Below are 21,667 nucleotides of genomic sequence, written 5' to 3'. Positions count from 1 at the left end.
CAGTCTTTTGTGATTGTGATCTCAAGACTGATTCAATTAGTAATGATAGGTTTAAGCTACGCAGTGTGATGCTTTACATACTTAAACTGCACTGTGCGTGTATGTTAGTCAGCTTTGCCTGCTTCACAAGTTTAAACTATTTAAGCAACCATAATAGAAAAATGATACATATTATTTTACACCTAGGTCATAATGTAACCATCGCTATCATGACAATCATCCAAATTATAACATTATCGCCAATCAATTCCATCGTATTTTCCACCATTATACCGCCTACAACGAGTTACTAGGCTAGGCTATTGTGAGGAAAAACACCGTGAGAAAACGTTCACTGCTGAGTATTGATTGATTCATGACGCACTATAGAAGGCAACTGCAAACTAATTGAAGCAATTGCGGTCAAATGACATAACTAGAGGAGCATCTGATTCTAGGTTTTTGTTACCAAGGCGACGTAAACGCGCGCGGGCTTGTTTATTTAATTTTTTATCTTATTGTAGGTATATTGACATCCCATTGCGCGAAAAACTAGACAGCATGATGGTTACGACCATAGCCTGATCATCAAATTAAAAAAGGTTGCCCGTATCACAAAAGCTTTGCTTGCAGGTTACCTTAAGGGCTACCTTTTTTTTTACTATATTTTGACGTTCATACCAGTGCACAGTGTAGTCTAAAAATAAAATATTTTTGATTTTGATTTTTGCAGATCGTCTGGAGATTTGCGCGGGAAATAATAAGAGGGAAAGATTTTCAATGAGGGCTATCGTTTTTATACTCAACAGTTGGCACCCCTGGCGAATGACAGGACCTTGCTCTACAGTGGCGCCATCTTGATGAGTGCAAATACGATAGTATTCCTACCACTTTCGCGCTCACCAGTTGGCGCCAATGTCTTCGCTACTAGCAAGTGACAGGACCTTACTCTACAGTGGCGCCAACTGGTGAGCGCTAAAACGATAGCCCTCATTGCAAATCAATATTACAAGGAAATTATTGCGGCTGTGTGATAGACAAGTAATTGCGTAACAAAGAAAGGGTATCTGATTGTGATCGATATTCCTGCCTAAAATTCCCTGGAGTATGAAATGATGTGACACTCGCTTTTCCTTAATTTGATTCACTTATTAAAGTTTAGCTTTACTGTAGAAAATTCCCAAACTCTTGAAAATGACAAAAGCTAATAATAAAAATTGTCAGTCAGAATAATGAAAAAGGTTTCTTAAAAATGTAATGCCTCCAAGAGTTGAACCCACGATTCAATTATAATTTGATACTTATCATTGTGGAGCACGAATATAATCATCGATGTACAGTCTCACAGCACTTCAAATTAAACACTATATCTTATGGACTTGTAATACGAGCTATTTTTCAATAAAAAATAATAGTCTTATGGGCTGTTAGTAGGTACACTGTTATTAGTTGTGATGAACAGAAAAATCTTCAAGTCATGCTGGTTAATAAAGCCAATTGAAATATCGAACAAAGAAAGCCCGTATGTGGCACAAGGCTCTAAGGACAAAAATAGATTTCTTTGGAGACAAAGAAAACTAATTTCTGCTTCGATATAAGGTGGATTATATTATATTGTATGATACCGAAGTATAACAGTAAATAATATTATTTTGAGACTAATTTTAATTCGCCTTTGTACCTAATTACGGCGAATCGAGCATCGAGCTATTGAATTTCCAAAAAATTAGACAAAAATCAATTGTCTACTTACAATTATTATTTTCTGCAGTTATTGTGATTCTTACGCCCGTATTTACTAACGATGCTTGCTTAAGTGAAGCAGCAAATCTATGAATGGTTCATGTGTCACCCTGTGCGTCCACGCGCACTCATGTGATAATTTTGTGAATACGGGCGTCATACACTCATAGGATCATTAGTAGAGTGTTCTAATATATCTTAGTCATTTAACTTTAGACCTAACTTTTTAATAGATAGCCGTGTAATTTAATTAATTCAAAAGCGAAACAGCTGTCGAAGTTGGAAAAAAACTTTCGCAATTAATTAAAACTGTTAAAAGTCTCTCCAGAATACAACAGCACGGTTAACTAATTTTATGAAGCTGAATTACTCGCTTGCTTAACTTTTTTATCATAGCGACCCGTTCGTGTTAGTAGCCTACTAATATTTTATGAATTTGTTATACTTATTTACCTTAAAAAAATCCCTCAATAAGTGCCCCGACTGCATAGTATGTGGGTATTATGTTCAAGGAGGAATTTTGAAGGAGACTGTAGTACGCTACATAGTTTCACATATCAAATTTCCAATAGCAATTCAATAAGCATGTAGGGTGAACTAAGGTTTCAACGTCAATTTTCCCAACAGAGTTTTCTATGTATTTTCCCTGTTAAAGTTTGTTTTCATTGGTAAACACTTTGTTTTTTTTTTGTTATCTCTATTCTAAGGGTTGTTTTATCCGTGACTTACAATTGTGTCATTAATTCTTACTTTATTAAAAAAAAAATCTATGCTATTTTTCGATATTGTGAAGTACAAAGTACAAAAATACTTTTACATGGGAAGTTTTTAAAGAATAACATGTTTTGCCTTTGATTTAACAACTCTATTTCAAAGCAATATCGATTATTAATTCCATATGAGTGCTTCAAATATTCCTGAGGGACTTCCCGGGATTTATGACGGTTCCCTCAAAATATGCGGGTCTTACAAATCATATTTCGCAGATGCAAAATGGGATTCAATAGACGAACGTGCTATAAATTTCATTGGAATATATTTGATCGATGTAACTTTTCATGGTAAAAATGGCAATAGTAACTTACTTATTCATTTTATTGCATGTCGATGGATGAAATATTCTAGGGATAAATAAATTGTGAGAGGTATTTAATGAAAAAGCTTTAGAAGGAGCTGACAAAGATGAAAGATTTGCAAATTGAAATCTATACTTGGGTTCGCAAAAGGTACGAAACATAGCAAAATTACAGAAATTAATGAAGTCTTAAGTTGGTACGTTTCATAAATTAACCTTTTCAGGGGACTTACATAAGTGCCTAGATATTTTAATTATAGTATCAGTACTTAATACCACGGGTCTGGGTGTAAATATGTATAATATGTATGTATTTAATAAAAAAAAAAGTATATAATAAGTAGTATATCCGTTAAGCTAGCACCCATAACACAAGCATTGAGTTGCTTACTTTGGGGCTAGCTGGCGCTGTGTGAAATTGTCCAAAGATTTATTTATTTATTTATTTATATAATATTAAAATTCTCGATTATCATCAGAAATTACTTAAAAAGAAGCACATTTTGTCTTATTAATTTAATAAAAGAGAAAATATGTAAAATATCTTCATGCAGCCAAACTAAATGCGCTTGCATACAAAGAACCACTTTTACAAAAATTACTCAGTCTAGCTCACTGCTATGAGTACTTTCAAGTACTTTGTATCGTCCCGTATTACAGAAATAATTGTAGACAGTACAGTCGAGCACAGAACTGTTTGTTTTTTATTTTAAAACAAGGAGATCTGAAAGTTTAAATAAGAAATGAGAGTGTCACAAACAGACAACGCTTTGTAAGTTTAAAATATATTCGTTGTGTCATTTGAAACCACAATAAGTGAACTCAGCTCTTACTTATATCATAACCAAAACTACTGCTGAATTNGCTGAATCTATTTTATTTTATTTTACACATAGATAATTTGTTTTCAATAACTTCCATATAAAAAGCTTTTTTTTCCAATCTCAACATAACTTCTTCAGTATTTTTCAGCTCCGGAATGTTCTTTTCAAGAACAGTAAAAGAAACTAATTAATGTGAGCATAATTTCTTCAATAATTTTATAAGACTCATCTAACTTTAATTTGTTTAAAACCCTCGAAATCGTAACAATCAGTCACCAAAACCGTACTTTTCAAACGTTCTGAAACATATATTTATAGAAGACTGTAGTTTGTGCAATTTGCAAAAGCTGTGGTTTAGTTTCATCTCGTAGGGCTGCGGTCTGTCCAAACGAAGAGCGTTCGTTGACCCCAAGCATAATGAGCTTAATCAAGTCTTTATAACGATTTGACCCTAATGATGCATCGAAAGGTAATTGATTCCCGCTTCATTGAAAATCGCCTAATTTATTCCGCGCGCTTTACGCCAAAAATAAGCAAATCAGGAAGATGTACCGGCGTAATTACCCGTGAAATGAGATTTATCATGTTTATTCATTAACATACACGACAACGGTCCAAATATGTTAAGAAAATATCTTAATACAGATACAGTATGATCTTTTAGTTAGAGTTAGCACGAAGATTTCTTGGAGTTATCAAGAGATATCAAAATCAAGTTGTACTTGTAGGTAGGTACTTTGTAATTTCTATCCAACAAGTTGGTTGAAAGACGGTCTGATTCTAGAAGGGTTCCCTAAGATAAAGAACCCACCCACCTAGTCTTCTTATTCGTACATCCCACACACATTTATACATTCAATTGACTTTACAAAATAAAACAGTTTTTTCTGTTTGTTTTTGCAAAAGCCAAATATTATTTATTTCCATATGATTGGGCTCTTTACTTCGTTATATTGAATCGAACGATGTAAACCTAAAACAATCCGACTAAACTAATTGGAAGCAAATTGATTCAAAACAGACGAAATAACATGTATAGAGAAAATGCTGTTGATTTTCTTTCATTTGATTTTATTAATTTTCCTTAATTGGTTATTGCTTTGGGAATTACATTCTGCCCGTCATCTTATACTTCGGTCTACTAAAAAAATAAAAACTTCGTGGTCACGGACTGACTATCCTACCTGCAATTAGTATGATCTCTACTTGAGTGCCGTTGGAAAACTTGGAAACTATTCGATAACTAGCCTTTGGAATATCAATTCTTTCTTCGTAACACATTATTAACGTAAATTATTATAAGTATTATTTTCTCTAATGCACAAGAATAGCACCCCTAATCTTCATAGCTCGTTAAGGATTTGAAAACATTCTAACGGACGACTGACACTTTAGGGTTAAAACGACCATGTGCCCAGTTTTAACCGTCTCGTTTTAGTTGTTTTAGGTAGTCAGGTAACGGTCCAATAGTGCCTTTATTGGGATTTTGTGCTCGTGAAGTACAAAGAGTATGAATGTCTCTCACGCCAAAAATGTTGTCGGCATTTCGATGAATAAAACCGGTAACATGCCCGTTTTATTAGCATTTAAGTTTGGTATTTACGACGTATTTGAACAACACATGCCCTTTTTTACTTCGTGTAAGTATTTTTACTGCAATCCGCGGCTTTTCTTTAACACTTTTGGTTGCGATGCTTACCTATTTTGGTGTGTGAGAGAGAGAGCGCAATCAATTATTAATGATCATCAGCCTTTTTCAGTCTTCTGAGCTTTTCCTCATTGTTTGCAATTGTGTTAGTGGTTTGCCACTGAGCTCAATCCTCGGACCACTACTTGCCTCTTTGCATAATATCGTTGGTCCATCTTGTTGTTGATGAAGGAGAGCCTAGACTACGCTTAATAACACCCGTATTCACAAACATTACTATGAGGTCTCACAGTGCCCGTGGATGCACAGGGTCCCAAAAACCTATTAATAGACAATAGGTACATAGTTGAGTGGCGGAGTGACACACACGAACTAATCCTGTGATTGGTTCGTTTAGAGCTCTGTAGCTCTATTCAGGCTGTGCGCTTCGCATAGCGTTGCTGCTTCACTTAAGCAAGCATCGTTTGTGAATACGGGTGTAAGTTAATTCTGTTTTTCAGAATGAGCGACTTGCACCAATTATATCGCATCATTCGTAGAGTACATAGGCATTAATTGCACCAGATTCCTAAATTTATTATGAGCAGTGAATTCATTGTGCGATGCGGTCGAATGCCCTCATTCGAAATACATGGAATGCAGGAATGGAAGCGTTTTTGAGTCAATATAACATGAACTGTTTTAATGATATGTAAATTAATTAACGCGGAGTTTTTGATTATGTATTTTCCGACTTATCAATTTCTGCAAATCACGAATTAGTTCTTTAGTAGTATAATCTTTTTATGAACCCAATAATGTATCAATTTACAAGTCTGTCATTTTGAAAACCTGAAAAAACACTAAGCTTTTAAGGTAATTTCATCGAAGGTCGTTAATAATTTCATGTAAAAATATAGCAATAATTGGAAATTCCCTCTTCGTATATTTCAAAGAAGTTGAATAATCCTCGTAATAAGAAATTTTCAGCAATTGTTATCATTTTCTTTCAGAGGTATTTAATAGTTTTAGTGAATATGGCATTCACAACTTCTCGGAAAGCGATTATTATGAAAGCGTCTAGACTTGGTACAGTCAACGGCAAAAGTCGATGATCAAAATCAGAAATTCAATACTGATGGATGATGGTAGCGTTGAAGTAATTTTAAAGTATAACCTAAGATTAGGCACTGAAGCCACACAGTTCGAACGCGTAATAACTTAACTTCGTACTAATTAGTATTGAATGTTTGATTTTGATAATCGCCTTTTGCTGGTGACTGTACGTTGAATAGCATCAGCGTTTCTAAGAAAATCTTGTGGTACTTCGTATTCATTCAACTTTTATTATATGTGGCTCAGTTTTATTTGAACGTCATCAGATCTCGAGGAAATACTTTAGGCAAAGTTACTCCTAATCTTAAATATCAATTGTTATACTTCTTAGACTTGTTGCTTCCATCGTATTAAGAATTTAGCATTTCATAGCTAAGATAATAGCTAGCATGTGTATGCTGTCGAATTTTTAAATTTTAGGGCTGATTAAAATTTTTGCGACATTTAAGTTGTTTCTAACTTCAACTCATTTGAAAACTTTTTATGATTATTAAAGTCTTGAAGTATGTAACATACACTACTCACTTTGTTCTCATAATTCGTTATTCTGTAACTAAAAGGAAGGTAATATGATAACAAAAATCAGGAAAAACAAAAAGTAAGAATGTTGGTGGGCTGATTCCTGTGTCTCAGGCCACTCAGGTTCTTGCTACACCGGCTCCCACCTATGCTCAGAGAGACGGAGATGGTGGATTTTTAGTGGGTAGGCAGGCCCCTCCCTTCTGGAGGGGAGAGCCCCACATAACCCGCCGCCTGACCACAGTCACAACCACAGTGGCGGGTATGCAACTCAATGCATTTTTACTACCGAAAAAAATAGGCCTCTCAGGTTACCAACCCTCCACCCATATAATGGATGAAAGTAATCTATCGCTTCATTCCATTAAAAGAAAATGCAATCCAATAGTAATTTCGCTCAACACAATTGCTATCGCTATCCCCCACTAACTCTTAGATTCTATCCCAAAATCCCCCCATTAGTATTTATTTATTTCTCTAGAAACTTTCGCGATGCCAGTGCACAAAGGGTGCATTAGGGTGAGTATAGACTATCTAGTCTGATTTTTAATTCAACGGAATTTTGGCAGCTGTCATTTTTTGACAATTCAGATATAAACCTTTTTGTTTTAAATTTTTAGAATAAAGGTAATAAAAAATATGAAACAGAATAACATGAAGTACAACACTTACAAGTATGAATTTTATTATTGTTTGTTTTGTGCATTAAATGTAGGTACACTAATAATAATAATTAATTATAATATACATTTTAGAGATCAAATAGATAAAGCGTGTTTTTAACACAGTAAAACAACATAAACGAAAATATCTATTGATAATATATTTGTAATCTATGGATTATTATTGGCCAGGGAGTCCAGTAATAAAAAAATATTGTCCTTAGTTTTTAAATTGAAACCTTAAATTCAAGAAAGGTTTATTTTTAAAATTGGTGAAAATACTTTCCTTTTTTAGTGGGAATGTTTTAATGTTGGCAACACTTCTAAAATGTCAAAATTCCGTGTAATTAAAAAGTATGTAATCAGAATCACAGATAATATTATACTAGCTTGTAATATAACAACGAAACGCTGTATGTATGCGTGTTTGTCTTGTTGGTTGTCCTAATAAATAAAATAAAATAAACGCTCTGCTTTGCACGAGCGCGGGCGATACACATTTAAACAAAGAGTGATCGCAAGGATAAATGCCATCCACGAAGACGCGCCCCACAAGTTGTCGGAGGTAAGCGCGGGGTCGGGGTGCGGGGAGTTTGATCCGAGCGTCAGTCACGCGCCGTCAGCGGTTCGATGTGCACGAATTTGTTAGCCTACGTTGCAAAAATCCAGACTCGTCACGAAAGTTGCTCCACTTAGTATTTTTTTAAAATGCCGAGAAAAACGCAGCGTGTGGTACTTAATAACCAGGTATGTAAATTAAGATTGTTTAGATATTATTAGTAAGGAAATAGTTCGAAAGATTGCAAGTTCTAAAAATGTGGACTAGATTGTTAGATATTTAATGGTTTTTTTTTTCATTTTAGGCAAGAGATATTATATCAAAAGTGTATGATTTCATGAAAAATGAAGCAAAAAATAATTATGCGGAAAAACTAACCGATGCACGATGGAGAACCGCACAGGCAGCTGGAGTATCTGAAAGTACAGTGACTAGAATTCTACGCGAGAAAAGAAAGAAAAATACAAAACCTGCTACGGAATCGGATTCATCTATGGAGACGGATGCAATAGATGCTGCAGTCCCAATTACGGAGATAACAGTTAAATCAGAGCCGACTACGGAGACAAATGTTAAAACAGAGCCGATTACGGAGACAAAAGTTAAAACAGAGCCGACTACGGAGATATCAGTTAAAATAGAGCCGACTACGGAATGGGATGTTTTCCTTGAAAATGAAGCGAGTACGTCAAAGAGCAGAGATCCAATCAAAACAGAGACCACGACACCATGAACGCAGAATATTACTTAGTGACGTAATGAAAAACTAATACCAAATGCACATTTTGAATCAAGCTTTTGTTCGAATAAATAAAGATGTCTTGTTCAATACCTGTCAGCATGTGGAAAAAATAGAAGACGACTACATGAAACACTGTGACTTTAATTTCCGTTGTAATAAATTTATTGACATCAGACATTTCTGAAACGAATGATTGACGATTTAAAATAATGTTATTTTATTTCATAATAAAGTTCTCTGTAACTTTTCACGTATTTCATTTATGCTTCCAATTACTAAAAATGCTAATTAATTGTATAGCAATAACCGCGTCTAAAAAAAAAAAAAAATGAAGTAGAGTGTCTTTCACTTTGAACTCGACGCTCTTTCCTGATTGTAGTTGTGTCAGTCTCGCTGCCGAATAGAAGGGGTCTTTATCGCACCCTAGTGCCCTAATATAACGTGCGGTGCGTCTCTTATCGACAACCGCTTGCTCGATAAATGTGCGCCGGCTCATGATAAATTATTACCACCTGACTGTGCGCGAATAAAATAAGTATTTATTAAATTACCCTCATAGAAAGCAGATTAGTTAATTAAGATAATACCCACTAATTGTATTTATTTTAGTATAAACGTACTATATTTTGCCCGCGGCTTCACCCGCGTGAAAATTAGTTTGTCACAGATCGTCATAAATTTATAGCCTATAATATGTCATTCTGGGTTATAAAAATTAATACTGTAAAGAAAGTTTCGTCTAAATCCGTTCTGTAGTTTTTGCGTAAAAGAGTAACAAACGTCCAGACATCCAAACTTTCGCATTTATAATATTAGGTAGTAGGATTTATTAAATATTTATTTATTTGACCGTTATTTTTCTAATAGTATTAATTACGAAGTATTAATATCGACACTACCACTACTCTGTTGCAACACCTTACACATAGAAATGTTTTAGTTCCGCAAACTTTTTGTGTTCAAGGTACCTACCTACATCTAGGAACGAAATTTTTTGATGGTAGGTACCTACACCACACATAAAAAATATTTTTTTTAGTAATTATCTTTATTTGTCTTACCCATACTTACTAAAAATAAGTTTATAAGATAAAGTTAAATGTTTAATAAAAAGTCTTTAGTATGGAAATGTCACTTGAAAACCATGTAGGTAACTTTTTATTAATAAGGGGATTTTTGAATACGTTTTAGCGTTTCGTTATTTATTGTTGAAAGTCATAATGATTTAAATAAACCATTCCTCAAATGACTATTTGAGGAAGGGTTTATATANTAAAATATAAAAAAAATGAAGTAGAGTGTCTTTCACTTTGAACTCGACGCTCTTTCCTGATTGTAGTTGTGTCAGTCTCGCTGCCGAATAGAAGGGGTCTCTAACGCACCCTAGTGCCCTAATATAACGTGCGGTGCGTCTCTTATCGACAACCGCTTGCTCGATAAATGTGCGCCGGCTCATGATAAATTATTACCACCTGACTGCGCGCGCGAATAAAATAAGTATTTATTAAATTACCCTCATAGAAAGCAAATTCGTTGATACCCACTAATTGTATTTATTTTAGTTTAACATACGTATCCGTTATTTTTATAATAGTATTAATTACTTATATTATTCATACCGACACCACCACTACACTGTGCAACACGTTACACATAGAAATGTTCGTTCCGCAAACTTTTTGTGTTTAAGGTACGTCTAGGAACGAAATTTTCTGATGGTACGCCACACGAAAATCAATTTTTAAGTAATTACCTTTATTAGTCTTACCCTTACTTACTAAAAATAAGTTTATAAGATAAAGTTAAATGTTTAATAAAAAGTTTTTAGTATGGAAATGTCACTTTAAACCTTGTAAGGTATAACTTTTTATTAATAACTAGCTTTCCGCCCGCGGCTTCGCCCGCGTGGAATTTTGTCTGTCACAGAAAAACTTTATCGCGCGCGTCCCTGTTTCAAAAACCGGGATAAAAACTATCCTATGTTCTTTCCCGGGACTCAAACTATCTCTATGCCAAATTTCATCAAAATCGGTTTCGAGGTTTAAGCGGGAAAGCGTAACAGACAGACAGACAGAGTTAAATTTAGTTGGGATAAGGGGATTTTTGTATACGTTTTAGCGTTCCGTTATTTATTGTTGAAAGTCATAATGATTTAAACAAACCATTCCTCAAATGACTATTTGAGGAAGGGTTTATGTATTTAAATCGTTACATCGTAAACAGACTTGTTTACGTACAATTTTATGAGCTCTTTCCTTCAGCCTTTTTTGCACTTCTTAACGTCCTCATTGGCCGGAGTTTACGGCGATATGATCTAGGTCGGAATAAGATATAACGGAGAGGTTAGTGCTCATCTTTTACGATCATCCACCGTTTGAACGCGTAATTTATTTTCACTTTAGGAAAAATTTCCGAGCTCAGGTGATCAAATCATTTTCGTTTATTTTGTAGAGAAATATCCTGCAGATTGTTTGGTGTAGCGGATTTGATGTATAAAATTAAATGCACTTATTTACCTTTAGCAAATGTAATATTATGTTTCAGGTGTTCAGGGAGATGTCAAAATTGGCGTGAAATAACACAAAAAATAGCAATACTTGTACTTATTTATTGTGTTTGCGTCATACAATACTTGCTAATATTTATTAACTTGCAAAAAATTAATACTTAAGTAGGTATCATATATCCACCTGAATCCTTATTAGGTGATACGTCATCTGAATGTGACCTTATGTCGGTAAGAACGTCTCATTTTCCCGCGTCACGGTGACAAATAATAAACGCGTCCGTCTGGCATCCCTGTTGGCTCCTTTATAATATTGTCTAGAAGCGTATTTACAACTACGTCAGGGTCGCGTCACGCGTGCTGAAAGATATAAAGTTGATATTGATATAATTACGTAATTGTAAAAACTGATAGTAGGTACCATCCATGCGAATCCTTATCATTTTATATCTAAATGCGACCTAACGTCTTATTTTCCCACGTCATCGCGTCACGGTGACAAATAATAAACACTGCGTCTGGCATCCCTGTTGGCTCCTTTATTGTCTGGAAGCGTATTTACAGTCGCGGTCGCGTGCTGAAAGATTTATTGTAGTTGATATTGATATAATTACGTAATCATTGTAAAAACTAATGCGAATCCTTATTATTTTACAACATCTAAATGCGACCTAACGTCTCATTTTCCCACGTCATCGCGTCACAGTGACAAATAATAAACACTGCGCCTGGCATCCCTGTTGGCTCCTTTATTGTCTGGAAGCGTATTTACAACAGTCGCGGTCGGGTGCTGAACGATTTATTAAGTTTTATTTTAGTTGATATTGACATAATTATATTAAAAATAAAATAATAAGTTTAAAAACTAGTGGTACCATCCATGCGCATCCTTATTATTTTACATCTAAATGCGACCTAAAGTCTCATTTTCCCACGTCATCGCGTCACAGTGACAAATAATAAACACTGCGTCTGCCATCCCTGTTGGCTCCTTTATTGTCTGGAAGCGTATTTACAACAGTCGCGGTCGTATGCTGAAAGATTTATTAATAGTTGATATAATTACGTAATTATTATAAAAACTAATGCGAATCCTTATTATTTTACAACATCTAAATGCGACCTAACGTTTCATTTTCCCACGTCATCGCGTCACGGTGACAAATAATAAACACTGCGTCTGGCATCCCTGTTGGCTCCTTTATTGTCTGGAAGCGTATTTACAACAGTCGCGGTCGCGTGCTGAACGATTTATAGTCACTGAATTTCAATGCATTCGGTCAACGACCTCACGAGTATACAATTTCGCTGGATCAATGTTGTATATTGACTTTTGGTCGATGTTGACGGATATTGAATGTTGATGGTACCAATTTATATGCTATGAGATGTGTGCGATTTCGAAGAAATGAGTTCTAGAGGAAATATACAATAGTCACTTGCAGTTTCATATCTGTATGTTTTTAAAATAAACTCCTATGTTGTTATTATTGCTAGTACAAAATAGTCCGTTCGTGATATATTTAATTTCGCGAATAGTAAATATGAACCAAAATGCCGTAGCGAAGCGATCACGAAAGAACCTGTCACAAATGTACTTTGTTTAGAGATCCTTTATTGGTTCAACCAATCACATTAATACTTGAGTTTTTTTTTAGTGCGGATACAGAATACGAACCCATAGTCTAGTAAACCCTTTCTAATTTAAAGCTTAATAGAAAATAAGAAGATGCGGATGAAGAAATAAAAGCAGAGACTTTTCTCGGTCGTTAAACTTAACGATAAGTACCTACGACATCTTAACAACTTCAGTATTTATAAGGTTTATTATGTATTACTATGGATACATTTCCACTGGGAAAGTAAATAGTTTTCAGCTCCCAGCGGTGCTTTGTGAATTTTTAATGTAAGCAGCTGTTTGTGTACATATCTGTGGGTGAGAGCCTGAGATTTGATGAATTATGCAGAGAGATCAAATATTCAAGTGAGGAGTCTAACTCGATCTTACGTAATGTTTACAGTCGAGACGTTGATTAAGTGGTGTCTAGACCTTTAATAATTAATAATTATTGTTAAAGTCGAATAAAAACATACCTAACTTGTGAGGGAATTCGAGTTATCATGTCATTGAGTGACGCTTCTATTGGCTGCCATGCTTTTTAAACTACTGTTAAATTTTTGCAAGTTTAGATTTTGTAAACACATTATAACTTCAACAGATTTTAAAACATGAAGATAACTAAGTATACGGTCATGTTTTTGCCGCTAAAAACTGAATAAAAATAAGAAAAAAATACTCAAGAAATAGGTAGTAGTCTACCCAGATCATTTAGAATTTTGAGCTCCTTGATTTTTATACATTCTGAACATCAAATTGTGTCAAAATGTCAAAAGCTCACTGAGAACTTGTGTTTTGTTAATGTAAAAATTACTCAGATAAAGTTTCGGGGGCCACAAGTAAAGATGATTAAACGTGGCGGACAGGAAAAATGATTTTGTATCTAAATATATAAAAGGAGAAACTGACTGACTGACTGACAGATCAACGCACAGCCTAAACGGCTAAACGTAGGCACTTGAAATTTGGAAGGGACGTAGCTTAGGTACCGTAGATGTGCACTAAGAAAGGAATTCCCGAAATTCCCACGGGAACGGGAATTAGCGGGAAAAATGGGATTCACGCGTACGAAGTCGCGGGCGGCCGCTAGTCGATTTATAAATTAACTCCTACTGAACCCATCGCGTGAACTAACAGATGCTTGGCAACTTCAAATTGTGCATGTAAAATGCACAAGACAATAGTTGCCCGAGCTCCTAAGGTCAGGGACAGATTGGACAGACTGGATTGAACCATTCACTGGCGACGATGATGACACGTTGTTAAATAAACTTGAATTTTAACACAAATGGACAAAACACAAGTTCCTGTGTTGCCTTTATGTCAATAAGGAGGTAATAAAAGCCAATAGTGTTTCAAAAAGAGGTATTCCTCGAAGCACACCTATGTTATATTGCCCTGGTACTTTTTACTCATCTTAGTAGACATAAAACGGGCGCGCTTCAAGGACATCTTCAAATCGCCGAGTTTTTTAAGATTTAAGGTAGTCCAAAGTTACTCGCTACGGCGTTTTATATGTATTCAAATTACATATCAGTATTAAACTTAGCAGTGGATTTCTAGATTCTGATAATGATGATGACGATGATATGGCATTAAAATCGATTTATCTCATTAATATTGTACCGATTGTTATATTCGAATGTACCTAAAGCTACGCAACAGACATAATCAAAGGATATTCCAGATTATATCCCTACATTTTTGACTCAGTACCCGATCTCATTATCCAATTTAGAGTTAATACTTTTTCTGGCCTTGCAGAAACAATCTAAGCCCGACGTTCTATTGCTTCATTTACTTTTAACGTGACACGCGATTCACGAAAACGGGTGTATTACGTATGTATAAATGTTGTGAATTAAAATGGGTCTGTAGGTAACCAAGTAAATGGAGTTCTAAAGAGACTGCGTTTGGTCAAGAATTTAAAAACTAAACTCCGAGTCTCCGATCACTCTATAACTGAGCTTTATCATTCTTGAGTCTCTAATTTTTAGAGATCAATCTAAAAAATACTCGAATACTGTAGCAAGTCCTTGCTTATGCATCAGGCCATTGCTCACTCTCTCCATATTTTGTTTCATTTCATTCATTATCATAAAAACAACACAACAACATTCAAATAACACTTGTTTAATTGTAAACAAACGAATTAATTCCAGACTGCACTAGGTAGTTTGAAAAGTGCAACTCCGTAGCGCATCCGGAATACGAGCGCTCAGCTCTATTTGATTGTTCAGTTGTTTTGCTTTGCCATCGCTTTACATAAAAGCGAGTTCTATAAACTAAGAAGACACGGAAGGTGTTGTTTACTGAGCACAATCTATTTAATTAGTCCTAAAGTTAATATCCCCCGGGATGTAACTTGCTTCGTAAATAAGCGATCGCGTGCGGGCCTTTGTAATGGATGTACGACAGCACGCTAAGCTTTACACTTCTGTGTCTTATTCGGTTGTGATACGGGTGACTTTGCAACAAACGTGTATAGTCAGAGCACTCAGAGCTGTTGCCTGTACAGTCATTTGGACTAAAGCGGAATATGCTTACATAATATCGTAGATGTGTTGTTGATGGCTCTGGTTATTGACCTACCGGTTTTTCAGGGACACATTCCCTTATCCACAATCAAAGGTGTGCTAATAAAGAGGAAGAGTTAAATATCGTGAGGTAAAAAATCGCACCATTTTTTACAAAACTTTCTTCGAAATTAATTGTTCTCTCTGTAGTGTTATATTTATTATCCGAATCGCTGTCTGATTCGATCCGTCCAATAAGTAAAATTAATAAGTGGTTAGTATCAATTTACTTTGATGACATGTTATTTTAATTAAACTTTCTGTTTTCAGGTACTGCATTTGTGGAGCAAGCCATTCAAACTAAAGCCAAGGACTGTCGTATGGTATATACTATTGCTTTTATATCTTTCCTCGAAAATAGTACCTACTATAATAATCCGCTTCATTGATTGACAGATCGTAATACGAAGCAGTAAGTTTAATATGAATCATNTGTTAATGTGGTGTGACTTGGCCGTTGAACTATCTTTATTAAGATAATCATACATAAGTATTATTGAAATACGCAGCTTTATTAAGTCTACAATTGACTGGTTATTGAATCAACGTTTTCCAAGTGCAATTTATTTTCCATCGTCAATGGGTAGCGGTTCTGGCGACAGATTGGTGCAAATGGTGTCATGGAGCATCTGGTTTTGTACCCTTCAACGGCCAAGTCACACAACATTAACAATAAATAACAATAAAGAAATCGCAGTAAGGAACCATAGACTTGGCACGACTTTGTCTAGATTTCATTACTTTTTAGAAATAAACAGGCAGCTCCATCGAGACTTGGCTAGTTTTTTACAGAATGTTTTTGGTGGGATATTATTTTACAGTAGACATGAAGAATATGGTCTCAATGTACTGCCTACCTTCAGTGGTAACATCAAGGTAATAATTAGTTAACTAAAAAGCAAGAAATAAGTAAAATTTTATAAAAAAAAAATAAAACCGACTCCAAAAAACCTACACTGAAAAGTAGAAAAATAATTACTAATTACCTACTTATTTATTAGGACGAATTAATATTTATGTAGGTATACCATGATTGATACTTTTGGAGTCGGTGCAGGCAAACTTTACATGTTTCATAATCTTGGCACCGACTCCAGAAGTATCACTCATGGTATACCTACATAAATATTAATTCGTCCTAATAAATAAGTAGGTAATTAGTAAAAAATTTTTTTTCTACTTTTCAGTGTAGGTTTTTTGGAGTCGGTTTTATTTTTTTTTATAAAATTTTTATTTCAGCAGTTGCAGTGCGGCGCGGTTGGAGCGCGGGCCCGCGTTCAAATTTGGTGTGACATACTTCAAAGAGTTTCTTGTATTACAACCTGCGCGGGCCCGCATTCAAACTGCGCTGCTACTGCCCCGCGTTTGGTCTGCCCAAGGCTTTAGGCAGGTGTGATCACGTAGTATGCACAAATCATATAAAAAATATATTTAAAATGGTTTTATAACACATTTTTGATGATTTCCAAGTAATTTTCACTAATCATAATCTAAATATATAAAAGGAGAAACTGACTGACTGACTGACAGATCAACGCACAGCCTAAACGGCTAAACGTAGGCACTTGAAATTTGGAAGGGACGTAGCTTAGGTACCGTAGAGGTGCACTAAGAAAGGAATTCCCGAAATTCCTACGGGAACGGGAATTAGCGGGAAAATCATTTTGTATGAAAAATCTAAACCGCTTAAGTTAGACGCTTGAAATTTGGCATGCAGGTACCTTAGTAAACTTAAAGCTTACTTACAACAGGATATTGCAAAATTCCCACGGGAACGGAAGTTAGCGGGAAAAAACATTTGTATGAAAAAATATAAACCGCGTAAGATAGATGAAGCGGGTAAAACGGGATCCACGCGTACGAAGTCGCGGGCGGCCGCTAGTACTTTGTATAAATTAAGACAGATTTTTTGCAGCTAAAAGTTTTCACTTGCGGTCAAAAGTGATTTTGAACGTTTATGAGTTTTGACTGTAACAGACCTATAGTAAAGTAAAGATTGCGTAAAAAAACATTATCCAATGGAGCAAAACTGACGCAGAAAAGTCAGGGAAAGATAAAAACAATAGATTAATCAACATCTCAGCTTCCACGAATATATTGTACTATCCAATACATCTTACAAGGAAAACGGATCCAAAAAGATTGAGTCAAAGAAATAATCACTTAGCTTGAGACAAATAGCGAAACAACGAAGAAAGAAACATTTATCAAATGTATTCTATATCTAATAATAATGTACGAGTATGTCTTAAAGTAAAATTTCAAACATTAAAAAAACATTTACTATTTACTAGGACCGACGACCTCATAAAGGTAGCAGGAAGGCGCTGGATGCAGGCCGCTACCAACCGTGCAATGTGGAAATCATTGGGGGAGGCCTATGTTCAGTAGTGGACGTCCTGCGGCTGAAATGATGATGATAATGAATTAAAAATCTTCAGCGTGATAGATTTATTTATATTTATACTTCTTTTATTATAAAATTTAGTCCATGAAACCTTCCACCTGTCTGTTGGCAATAAACTCAAAAACTACTACACGGATTTTCAGGTTTTTACCAATGGATAGAGTGTTTTATGAGAACGATTTAAGTATAGAATTTTTCAAAATATGAAGAACGACACCATATTACTAGTTTTTGAAAAAGGGACACGCGCTACACAGGGTGTATTCGCAAATGTTAGAATGCAGTTCTCTTTCTTTTCAAAAATAAAGTAAAGTAATGTAATCTTTGAGCAAAATTTTCTATCAGTATTAAGAGTACTTTCCCTTCAAGTGGCAGTACAAATTTCCACCCTGTATAGTCTCTCTGTAAAGGTTGATTTACGAGTATTAAGTAGTTAAATAGGTAACTAAACTTTAACTTAATTTTAAGTGATCAATTGGATGTAAACACAGATTTTAGTAGTAAGTTGCAAGTTAAAATTTAGTTGTCAATAAAATTTTAAGTTACAATATTAAATTACCTACTTAACTAATTAATACGTGTAAATCAGCCTTTTAACAGACTAAAATTCAGTCAGGCGAACCCGCGAGAAAAGCTAGTACAAAACATCATTGTAGTATTTCAAATCAAAATTAGGTCCGGAACGGCACGCTTTGCTCAGAAATCTCAGCCTATTCAGAGAACTTGAAAAGCTCTTAATTTTTTAGTTTTCAATAGGCACAATTGAGAAAGTTTGAAAAAGCGTGCCTATTTAGAAACTTATTTTCGCTCTCTTAGTTCGAAACTGTGACAACTCAGAACTTGTTGATTTTCACGCAAAATTATTCCCTTTCGACAATCTTTATTTGGTTATATATAACCATAAAAATTGGTCTAATTGATCCCTATTTTCAAGTCACATTTATGGTAAATGTTAATCATTTATTTAGAAATGAAATGTATTTTTCTTTCAGGATATTTATTGGGCTTTCAAATAACACCAATATTGTTGGGGTACCATGATTGTGTCAGAAGAAAATCTTTAATGTTCGCGTCGCGGAAGGTGCGGTTTATTTGATGTTGAGTGTATTATAACGTGACAGAGCATACTGACTGTGCTAAACGCTAACCCCATAGAATTTGGCAACTACCTACTGGGAATTTTTCAAATCGCAAAATTATTTCACCATTAGAATCCTAAATTATTTCTGATGGATAGGCGGTACAAAGTTCGCCGGCTCAACTAGTTGTTTATAAAATAGAATAACAGGTGAAGCCATGGGAAAAGCTAGTCTTACTAATCCTTACTTTCTTACTAATATTATAAATGCGAAAGTGTGTATGGATGTATGGATGTTTTTTACTCTTTCACGCTTTTCAAAAACTACTCAGCGGATTATGATGAAACTTTATAGTAATAACTAGCGGCCGCCCGCGACTTCGTACGCGTGGATCCAGTTTTACCCCCATGAGGGTGGAGTTTCGTAAAATCCTTTCTTAGCGGATGCTTACTTCAGCAGTTCTCTTTCTTTTCAAAAATAAAGGAATGTTTGCTTTCAGTAAAATTTTCTATCTACAGTATTAACAGTATTTTCCCTCCAGGTGGCATTAGATACAAAATTCCAACCTGTATATATTTAGATGTAACTCAGAATAACATATAATTTATGACGATCTGTGACAAACTGAATTGAACTGAACGAAGACGTGGGAAAAAGCTAGTAAGTCATATAAAAGCAACATGGAAAACGCCCTGAATCCTTTTTCTTTGAACGTTGTAACAGAGCTTTTGCGACAAAGCTTCTGCGTCTTTAAAAAGCTCATAAGCACGCCCAGCTTTAACAATGCCTAGGGGAGACTGGCCCAAAGCGGGCACTCCGCCTAAAGCGGGCACCCCCCTCTAAACTTACACTCATTTGCTCGACTTGTTGTCTTGTCTTGTTAACGTTATCTCCCCGCCCCGCCGCTCCNTGAATCATGAATCATTTATAACTAAAGTAAAAATAAGTTTCAACACCAATTCTCTATCGGGTAAAATGTGTCATTAAGTTCCATTAATTTCCAGACGACTTATCTTTATCGTCCATAAAAAGTAGAAACTAGGAAAGTACTTACATTTCTTTAACGTCTAGACTGGCCACCCCCACCCCCCGGAATAAGTCTGGTACAACTGCATCATCGAAGTATTGCCACCCCTTCATAGTTTATTACCACTAAAACGTTAGTTCCGTCCCCGTCTGCGAGTCTACCATCGTATAGCACAGCTCCTTTGTTGTCTGTGGTGGCCAGACTGAATTTGTCTATGACAGTTTTAACGAGCTCTCGTCAAGTAAATGCATTTAATTCCTTTTTAGTTATTATAAGAGCGCTTGCAGTAGGTACTCGTTGTTGTCTCTTTCTAACGAGGGACACACAGGAAAAGTTCTGTTTGTTCTTTTTAGGAAGACCTCAATTTCGTTTTTGTAGAACAGACGCTCCCCATTAGGATTCACATACACACCATGGCAGCATAATCAGTCGGTGGCAGGAAAAAAATGTAAGCAACTAGCTGAGTTGTCAAGGTGTCCTGGTGAAGTAAACGCCATAATATTTATGTAGTGCTATTTACATGTTGGTACCGGCAACTGATTGCCACCCTTACAAAGTTTCTTTAAAGACTTATTGTTTAAGATGCTTTATGATTTATCTTTTATTTAATTTAGATGTGTTCATGACACAGGCTTCTGGGTCTCTTTATAAGATCATGCATTTACCGACCTTTAACAGGTCTGTAAAAACAAAAGAGTTGGCCAATACGTCCCAAGATCACACGCTCTCGCCAACTTTCGCCAACAGCCTGTATATAAAATCGCTTCCCATCTTTTTATCAATGCAGCTGCAGAGTTGAACGACCGCAGTACCCTCGGGCTGGCGGTGCATCTAATAAACAGATAATTAGCGTGGGCGTGGGTGCCAACGCGTAGGTAGTGGAACTTCCAACACCTCTCGATATGTATTAATTTTGGGTTACATACATCCACAGTAACCAAATCAGATTTTTATTTGCGGTCGAGCTGTATATCCTGGCTACACAGGAGTTACAGCAATGGGAACGAGAGGTGACATTCACATAATCACATTTACAACAAACACCTCTTGCCAGATAGGGACTGCCAAATTGCATAATGCTTGAACCCTTTTTGGACGCCTCCGTTGCATGCTCTGCTGGACAGATAGTTAGCCTCACCTCTGATTAGGAGGTACTGAAGAAGATCACAAAATGGTATCATTACCTACAACAGTACGATACATTAGAGGACCGGATACATTCACATAATGATTTCTTGATCTAGTCCATAAAAATAGTGTATGAAAAACTTACATTTACATAAACAGCGTTTTGATAGTACATAAAAAGTGACTTTAGTCGTTTTCTGTTTTTCACAATAATGGTAACAAGTAAGATTGAAAATTATAATTCTGGTCAGTTAAATGAAAATCAAATTGTAATTTTTACTGCGCAGGGTTTGCCTTTTTGGGTTTTCTAAAAATATTCATAATTCTGAAATACCCTTTGAGTAGTTCAATTGCTCTTTTGATGAAAATACTGAATTTTCATGTTGTTTTACATCGTTTTCGTGTGACCCATTTCAGTTTTGTTTTAAATAATGGATCACCATTGCGTTTTATTATTCATGAATTGACGAAAGTCCATTA

The 21,667-nt window shown here is 35.4% G+C and overlaps 2 protein-coding genes across 4 annotated transcripts in view; both read left to right on the top strand.

The window, feature by feature from the left end:
• Positions 1-21,667, top strand: part of Ypel (Yippee-like) — a 148,612-nt gene that overhangs the window by 34,143 nt on the left and 92,802 nt on the right. The window lies entirely within an intron of this gene.
• On the top strand, positions 8,165-9,092 carry LOC114354866 (uncharacterized). Of its 2 annotated transcripts, XM_028307442.1 has the most exons (3): positions 8,165-8,292; positions 8,409-8,673; positions 8,704-9,092. In XM_028307442.1, exons 1-3 carry the CDS (start codon positions 8,254-8,256, stop codon positions 8,835-8,837), a joined length of 438 nt encoding a protein of 145 aa, XP_028163243.1. In that variant the 5' UTR covers positions 8,165-8,253; the 3' UTR covers positions 8,838-9,092. The 2 variants fall into 2 exon arrangements, with proteins under 2 accessions (XP_028163243.1, XP_028163242.1); XM_028307441.1 differs by having other exon boundaries at positions 8,409-9,092.

The sequence above is a fragment of the Ostrinia furnacalis genome, unplaced genomic scaffold (assembly GCF_004193835.3).
Source record: "Ostrinia furnacalis isolate ACB-3 unplaced genomic scaffold, ASM419383v2 OfSCF2237, whole genome shotgun sequence".
NCBI lineage: Eukaryota > Metazoa > Arthropoda > Insecta > Lepidoptera > Crambidae > Ostrinia > Ostrinia furnacalis.
The sequence above is the reverse complement of the archived record's forward strand: the minus strand, read 5'-3'. Positions and strand labels throughout refer to the sequence as shown.